Genomic DNA, 9,033 nt, shown 5'->3' with positions numbered 1-9,033 from the left:
GCTATTCCACTAATAGGCTTCCAGTCATCCTTCAAATAACTCACAAATGCCAATACAATAAAACAATACACAACATACCTATACATACATACACACACGTGCACACACACTCACACTCACACACACCCTCATTCTACATACATAGAGCACATGAAAGGAGCATGCACATTCAAATAAGAATACACAACACACACACACACACACACACACACACACACACACACACACACACACACTTCCTCTCTCTCACACACACACATGGGCACACAGGCACACACACACAAACACACACACACACACACACACTTCCTCTCTCTCACACACACACATGGGCGCACACGCACACAGGCACACACACACAAACACACACACACACACACACACACACACACACACACACACTTCCTCTCTCACACACACACACACACACGCACACACACACACACACACACACACACACTTCCTCTCTCTCACACACACACATGGGCGCACACACAAAAACACACACACACACACTCCTCTTCTGTGGCAGTCTCTTATCTCTGTGTAAGACCTCTCCCAAAGGTCTCAGTGTTGGTCAGTGTTGGTAAAAGTTCCAGTGGTGTGTCGGCTCTCTGTCTGTCTGTCTCCGCTCTTCATCACTCGTCCTCATCCTCCTCCTCTGGCAGAGGAGGCACACAAGGGTGCAGGCAGGCCTGGAAGAAGCCGGTCAGGGACTCGCTCAGGTGGCGCTGGCTCTTCAGTGACAGGTCGTGGCCCTCATCCGGGTAGATCTACAGAGGTCAAAGGTCACTGACATATCAGGACTTCGGTTCCATCGGTTCCAATGGTTTTTATTCATATTTTGGTGCGTTTATAGATTAGTGTACAAGATTAACAAGGTTGAAAATGTAATTAATCCGTTATTTCTGTTACAACTTGATTAAACTATCAGGTGTTTTAATAGATTACATTTTAAATAGGCTTGCTTACAGTAATACAGGAAGCATTCAGCTATTACGTATCTTTGTTCTCAAATGAATTACATGTATGCATGTCTTTCTCGATGCAATGCCATGCCTTGGGTTCAAAAGACAGTGCTCTCACAGTTAACTTATAAAACAAGTGGCATCAATTTTCTTGAAAATGTAACTTGAAAGACTCTAACACATTAAATTACTGTGAGTAATGGAACAAGGCTGGAAACTGGTGTTGAAGGGCTAATGTCCGTGTGACTTTATGTATTGATCTTGCTGCATACAGTAGATCATTTCTAAAATGTCTTGGAAACATTCTTGGAGTTAATTTATTGAAGTTAATTAAATCTATTTACTCCTCTCAATCAATTTCATACCTTATGTTTCAGATGATTTTTCTCAAACCGCAAAAAAAAACAAAAAAACATTGTAAACGTAGACTGCTGTATGTATGCTTAAAATAGCACAGCAGCTTGCTGATTGAACTACAGGAATGAGAGATTATTTTCTGACAGTGAGAATCTACACCTTGGGCTTTGGCTCAACAGCTGTCGCAGTTAAAGCGTTCCTTTTCAATTTTTGGCTGTGTGTAGGTATCAATTAAGGTGTGGAATTTTGTAACAGTGATTAAAAAGGGATATTACCTAGGAATTTTTCATTTGCATTGTAAAATTAATGATCGAGTCAATGATGCCGTGTTATGTAATGTTTTAATTGTGCGAATTTCACAAAGCAACTTAGCATGGACTAGCACTGATTATGCATCTTGTCTTTAGAATGTAGAGCCCACATTCTCTGAACATATGTGCAGTGATTGCAGTTATTATATTTCACAGATCAATAGATTGATTCAGCTATCAGACAGACATTTGGTATGCTGATACTGTGTGTGTGCGTGTGTGTGTGTGTGTGTGTGTGTGTGTGTGTGTGTGTGTGTGTGTGTGTGTGTGTGCATGTGTGTGTGTGCACTGTGTGTGTGTGTGTGTGTGTGTGTGTGTGTGTGTGTGTGTGTGTGTGTGTGTGTGTGTATGTGCACTGCTGCACTGCCTGCTGACATATGTGTTGACATAACTTTCAACTCAGATTTATGTTGCTCTGACAGTTCTGAATGTTGCCTATATCAAACCTCACCACGTGTTCGCACAGACATGACAAAATCAGATAAGAGACATTGAAACAAGGCACCATACAATATCTGTAAAGCCGTCACACGTCCCCATGAAATCCTACTTCATTTGTGACCTTTGATTACAGTGTGTGTATTCAATTGTGCTCATATTTACCTAGTGATCCCTACTGCCTTGTGCCAAACACCTGCGATCTAAGCAAACATTTCCCCTATTTTGGCTTCATACTGAATTATAGCAGCAGGTTGCTGCCTACAAATTTAGCATGTTGTGCTTTTCTGGTGATGCTAGAACGCACCTGCATGGAGTAGTTGGCTCCGATCTGTATTAAGTGCTTAATGAGCTCGGCTGAATGTTGAAAGTGCACTTTAGCTGAAAGAGAGAGAGAGAGAGAGAGAGAGAGTGAGAGTGAGAGAGAAAAAGAGACACGGTCATGTTAGAGTGATCTCAGGGATGGTGTTTACCATTAAACCTTGTATCAAGGGCACTGTGATGCGGGAAGCCTATCAATCACAAGAGGGTGAACACAGACTCACCAGCTACTTAACTCTTAATCTAGGCTCTACACAAGTGAACTTGGTATCAGTGTTTAGTGGGAAATATCATGGTGAAGTGAACAAAAGCCTACTTACACAGTACAACAAAGCCAACCCATATTCACATTACTTTGAACTCAGTAGCAGTGATGGATGGCAGATCCAGGGTAAACAGAATAACCAAAGATATTTTATTTGGCATGAACTGTTTCAAATGGTTGCTCTCTGGCATTCTGGCAAAGCATTTCATCAAAGCTTGAACTGGGAGATTGACAAGAAGCTTCTTTTCCAAGGCCATGTGGACCATGAAAACTTAACTGATGCAGCAGAACACAACACTTGTTTACACTTTCATATTCCTTATTAGCATAATATAATGTATACCCCCCGTTTCATGGAGTTTGTACTTGTGACAAATAAATTATTATAAACCATGATACTATGAACTCTGATAGTATGTTAGCAACAACTCACCACCACAGCTACAGTAACTGCGGATCATAAATTAGCATTTCTGCTTTGAGTTCAATAATCTATGCCTTATCTGACAATGTACAGAGGCTTGGTGATAGTGAAAATCACTGCTAACCCACAGGCGTGTTAAAGCTGAGAGGGTGCTGGAGGATGCAGCTGACTTGTGGAGTGTGTATGGCTCTGTTCCGGCCCTGATCTGGCTCTGATCCGGCCCAATCAGGGCTGCTTTCAGGGAGTGAGCTCACCATCACTCTGTGGTGATAAGCATGCCATGGTACACTGAGTACAGTCCTTATCATACAGCACAGCTAAGCCTATTTCACATTAGAGGGGCAGCTTTTGAATGAGCACTCATAGGGCATGAAATTATAATATGGCTCTTATACAGCTAGCCTTCCGGCAGTTACAAAATCTCTCTCTCTCTCTCTCTCTCTCTCTCTCTCTCTTTCACACACACACACATATGCAGTCACACTTGCATGCTCTCATACACACACCACACACACACACACACACACACACACACACACACACACACACACAGAACAAAGAACAAAACAGAAGTCCTACCATCAGCCGTCCCATGAATAATCATGAGTTTCTGGTCCTGCAGTCCTTTGAAAATGGGCAGCACACTGGACAGCTGAAACAAAGCCAATCACAAATTGAGTACCATACTACTTAAGCTCACCCCAGTTCTTTAATAATGAAAGTCTTGGTAGGTATTTTATGACCATAATGGAGTTTTAAGAACACTATGCTATCTTTATTGTATTTTACACATTTATTTAACAGACAAATATCAAATACTGTTATCATTCACAACAAAAGAAACAAAAAGCTTAATATAGATGAGATGGATTACAGGCAATCATACCCATCTTATGAACAGTAATATATTGGAAAAATATGCTATACGCCTATGTGGGAATATGTGAGAGAATAAGAAAGATGTACTCAACAGCTCCGCATCTCAGAAAGGAAAGGATACAGTCATGATCTCAGATGGCACATAAAGTCATGTGTAGAGTAAAGACCAACAAAAATGACTCTTCACTCAACCGCGTAGCATCTAATATGATCCTTTTTTTTTTTTTATAAAACTACGCTCCCTCATGTGCACATAGCGTCCCACAACACCCAAGTGAGGACTGAACTAACATTAGACACTAAACTAACAAGCCCAGGCGTCGCTGATGGGGCCTGTGTAGATGTAGATATAGATAGAGCATAATGGGCTGGATGGAGATGTAATGCCATCATAGCCCCCTGATGAGTGACTAATTAGGGATTCAGCAGCCAGCTCATCTGCGTCTGTGGTCTGAGGCCTGAAGGGAAATGTCTCTCACAGGCCACACAGGACTTATCTGCACTGTAAACAGTGGGCCCAGGCAGTGGGGAGGGGTGTGGTGGGGAGGGGTGTGGTGTGGTGCTCTAAGAACAACAACAGCCATGCGTACACAAATAATGCACAGATGTATGCACCTTATGGGTGTAATGAATGTATGGACAGCTATACAGCAAGACGAGGGGGTACACATAAACACACATCAAACACACAAACACACACACACACACACACACACACACACACACACACACACACACACACACACACACACACACACACACACACACACAATCAGCCTTACCTATGGAGCCCACACAATTCTAAACAGCTTACCTGATATCTGTTGTCATTGTTTGATGGCATGCCAAGGTAGCGCTCAGAGAAGAAGGAGGCTTGGGAGAGAAATGTGAAGGGTGATCAGTGCAACACAACATCCTGTTCATTCAACGCTTGAGTGGGCAGTCAAATAATTGTCTGCATTTATTCATGACAAAAGTAATTTGTTGCAATAGTCTTGACACCACACCAAACATATTTCATGTATTCACTCTATCTATTTGCTACTGTTACTATGAGAGTGTAGTGATACTGAATACGACTGAGTGATTGAGTTTGTAAGGTATTGATGGTTTTCATTTGAGGAGAGGAGCAATATGAAATATGAATAGCAATATGATGCATAACTATATTGACAGTTTTTCACTTTATCACAGTGCAATGCACTTACCATAATTTTTCCAGTCCACTATGGGGGACTGAGCCACTGCACACATAATTGGTTTATCTGTAGATTTCAGAAGCATCATTGTGGTATAGCCACCGTATCCCTGTAATAAAACGCAACATAATTGTATTTGTATTTATTTATGGAAATCATGTCTTGGATAATGCTTTGAATTAATTACGTTGCCTACATTGGCAATTACTAGTGGATACTATATAAAAAGATTAAATGTATTCCATAAGCGAAAGTCTTATAATCCATGACTACTAATAAGGCATTGACTGGACTTACCTTTCCATAAACCCCTATCCGTGTTTTATCAATGTAGGGAAGTTTCAACATGTACCTGCAATACACAAATCATTTAAGCACACTTTATTAAATACAGAGATTACGGAAAACTAGAGTGTGGCTATAAACTATGTATTTGCAATGCCAAATATTAACTTTAGGTTTAAATGAATCTGTTAAACGTGTCTGTAATATCACTGTCAAGCTACATGTATGGCACAATATAAATAAATATAAAGGCTGACTGAGTTGACAGTGTTTGCAAATCTGACAGTAACATCTCTGTATTAAAAAGCACTAGTCTAAAAAAGACTCATTAATAATAACTTAATAATAACGTAATAAATGACTTTATGGGTATTTGGAAATCTGGGGTAATTTGGTAAAGGTCTACGTACTGGGGGGAGGCGAATTGAATTGTGAATTGTGTGTATCTGGCAAAGGTGTGCTGTACTGTACGTACTGAAGAGCGGTGATCTGGTCCTGGACCTCCAGGTGGCCCAGCTGGTGGTGGATCTCCTGCAGGGTCTTCTGACCGCGGTACCCTGAGCCCCGGCCGTCCACCCGCACCACGATCACGTCGTGGGAGCTGACCAGCACCGAAGTCCAGTCCAGCGAGAACTCGTCGTTCACCGTCTGGCCACCAGGGGTCGCATCCCTGCACACATGCGGCACACATGCACACGCAAGCACACACGCACGCACGCACGCACACACACGCACGCACACACACGCACGCACATCAGATACAGGTCAAGACCACAACCTCTGCACGCAGAGCCATCCTGCGTGCATTCCTTCCTCTGATGCACCTCCCCAAAGTTGCTTAGTTAGGACCATTGAAGCATGTTGGGCCTTACAATCACTGATAATACAGTAAATCTATAATATAGTACTTGTCCATATATGTACTTAAGGTACCACAGAATGCTGCATCAATACTCTATATCAAACTGTTCTCTAATTTCATAGACGGTATCTGACTTTGGCTGCGGAAAAAGGGCCTCCTGCATCAACATATTCAGATTCAGATTCACATTCTTATATAGAGCAAGGCTTTCATTTCGCCCAGCAAGTACAGCTGGGTGCATCTTATGCACATCCTCTGATATGATTTACATTTCACCTACAAATAGACCAATGCAAGCCAACCTACAGCTGTGTCTGACATGGGTTATGATCACAGATTCCCTTATGTAAGTCACATCACAGAGAGAGAGAGAGAGAGAGAGAGCGTGCGAGAGAGAGCGTGCACAGAGAGAGAGAGAGAGAGATAGATAGAGAGAGAGAGAGAGAGAGAGAGAGAGAGAGAAAGAGTGCGGGTGAGATAGTTCTTCCAGCAACTATTTCAATTTCAGGCGTTTGGAAATGGATGCTGCTGAAGGTGTAATATTCTTTATTAGTCTCGCCTGTGTGTCTCAGTTCAACAGCTCTGGAAATTATTAAACTCCAGAGTGAATACAGAGTACAGAGTACAGAGACTACAAGGAAGTTCACTTTTTTTTGCCAAACTCTCAACCACCACCTGCCATTTTAGAAAGTTTGCTAACTTCATTAAATGAACAAAATGATCCATTGACTGTAATTTCCTCAGTCCAGACCACTGGTTCCTGGACTTGTGCAATGAAGGGAGGAAAGATGGCCTTACTGATAGTTCTAAATGGAGTATCTGCCTGAGTAAAAGTGCAGGATGGAGGATTCGCTTTGGAGTGCTTGGTAGAAATGGTATTTGATAATCATGTGTGATGTATTGCTGTTTAATCACCTGTAACTACGAACCACAAATCATTGTGTTTTCATTATCTTAGAAGGAGCCCTTCACATATCTACGTATGGAATACATCCTCAAACACATCTGCCATGTTTCTATAATAGCCCAGAACATATAAATCAAGTCACCGGAGCTGGGGAGGAAAGGACATGCAGGGAGGACAGATTGCCTTACTGATAGTTCTAAATGGGACAATAGGAGATAATACATGAGAGCCTATTAGACCAGAATACAGAGGATTGGTTAGATATAAACAAATAAACAAACAGACAGACAAAGAAAACAAACAATAAACAAGCAAGCACAAGAGATGCATACACCACCAAGAGAAGGCCATAAAGATTGGACTCAGAGAAGTCGACAGGATAGGAGATTTTCAAAGGGAGTTCTGGAAAGAGAGAGAGAGACAAGTGGCTAAATTAGGATCACAGAGTACTGTAGATGCCAATGGGGGTCTTGTTTCTGATAATAATTTGGGGGATGAATAAAAGGGGCCTCTATTTACCAAACTTCTCACTTGACCCTCTGACTTTAAACTCTGTGAGCTGGATTTTCTTTGCTTGGAGAGATTCCTTCAGTTGAGTGTTGTCTTCTAGGATAGCATAACCTGCAAGAAAACATAACATGTGCAAAATAATATATATTTATTTTATTTTGATCTGATCTGAAAAAAAGGTGAAATATAAGTAGACATATCTAGTAGAGGGTCAAAATATTATTTTGTATAAAAAATAAAAATAACACTTTTATAGAGGAAGCTATTGGTGATGATCAAGATTTAAAACATTTAAATGGTCTCCTGCTACGCGAGAACAATAGAACTCAATGCAGCAAAACATCAGATATCAGATGACTGATTCAAATGATGAAATAAAAAGAGAAACAGTTTCAGATCAACAGATGGTGCTCAGGAGTTTTTCCACACCTACGTAAACTTTCATGCGTTACACATGAAGGCCTTTATTGCCACACAGACACACACATGCAGCGCCAAGACACACATGCTGCGTCACGCGCGTACAAACTCTATCACTCTCTCTCTCTTCATAATTTGTATAAACAAGTACAATCCAATTACAATGTTACATGTTTGATGAATGCATGAATAAACGTGCTTGTTAATTTCTCATGATGAAGCGCACTCTTTCAGCCCATGGCTGCCTGCTTGGGTAAGCTAACCAATACATGATAGAAATCAAACTGCTTGCTCAGATTGTTAAGGAAAATAAGTAAACAAACATATAAGAAAAAAAACAATAAACAATAAAAACAACCCCATAACGATCTGACTTTAACAACGCTATCAGCCCAGCTGTGAAAGCTGAGGGAACTCTCATCCTAGACACTTCAGACTGCTGAGGCTACACATTTCAAACGGCGTGAATCGATAGAGACGCCGATACTCACTGTTAGGATATGTTAAACTCAGTAGAATCACAGATGGTGCTCCAGGACCTGCAAAACACACACAAATATGCAGCAATAATAATAAAAAAAGGAAAAATGTAGAAATTGTTTTCCTGTACACAACTGCATGCCATGTCTGTAGACCTAGGTCTAGCCAATGTCCACGTCTATTTTCTGCCAATGTAATTTTGGATTATTTGGTTGCCATGACAAAGTTGTGTGTGTGTGTGTGTGTGTGTATGTGTGTGTGAGTGTGTATGTGTGTGTGCACTGACAGGCTAAATGTTATTTATTAAAGAATATTTTTCCCAATAAGGCACCTTTGTCAGATACAGACAATTTGACAGTGGGAGTCCCATGAGACAATTCGACAACATAGGTTTTTAGATGGAAAAA

General features: G+C 41.1%; 1 protein-coding gene across 2 annotated transcripts in view; it reads right to left on the bottom strand.

The window, feature by feature from the left end:
- Positions 1–403: 403 nt before the first annotated feature.
- LOC125310508 (inactive dipeptidyl peptidase 10-like) overlaps positions 404–9,033 on the bottom strand; it is a 135,696-nt gene continuing 127,066 nt past the window's right edge. For both annotated transcript variants that reach the window (XM_048268009.1, XM_048268010.1), the window contains exons 17-26: positions 8,638–8,685; positions 7,736–7,837; positions 7,549–7,618; positions 5,923–6,117; positions 5,460–5,514; positions 5,172–5,271; positions 4,778–4,836; positions 3,664–3,736; positions 2,382–2,455; positions 404–773 (exon numbers count right to left, since the gene is read on the bottom strand). In XM_048268009.1, coding sequence (XP_048123966.1) covers positions 639–773; positions 2,382–2,455; positions 3,664–3,736; positions 4,778–4,836; positions 5,172–5,271; positions 5,460–5,514; positions 5,923–6,117; positions 7,549–7,618; positions 7,736–7,837; positions 8,638–8,685 — 911 coding nt within the window. In that variant the 3' untranslated portion in view covers positions 404–638. The remainder of the gene's footprint in view (positions 774–2,381; positions 2,456–3,663; positions 3,737–4,777; positions 4,837–5,171; positions 5,272–5,459; positions 5,515–5,922; positions 6,118–7,548; positions 7,619–7,735; positions 7,838–8,637; positions 8,686–9,033) is intronic.

Source organism: Alosa alosa, chromosome 17 (genome assembly GCF_017589495.1).
Source record: "Alosa alosa isolate M-15738 ecotype Scorff River chromosome 17, AALO_Geno_1.1, whole genome shotgun sequence".
Lineage (NCBI taxonomy): Eukaryota > Metazoa > Chordata > Actinopteri > Clupeiformes > Clupeidae > Alosa > Alosa alosa.
This window is presented reverse-complemented; position numbering and strand designations above follow the sequence as displayed.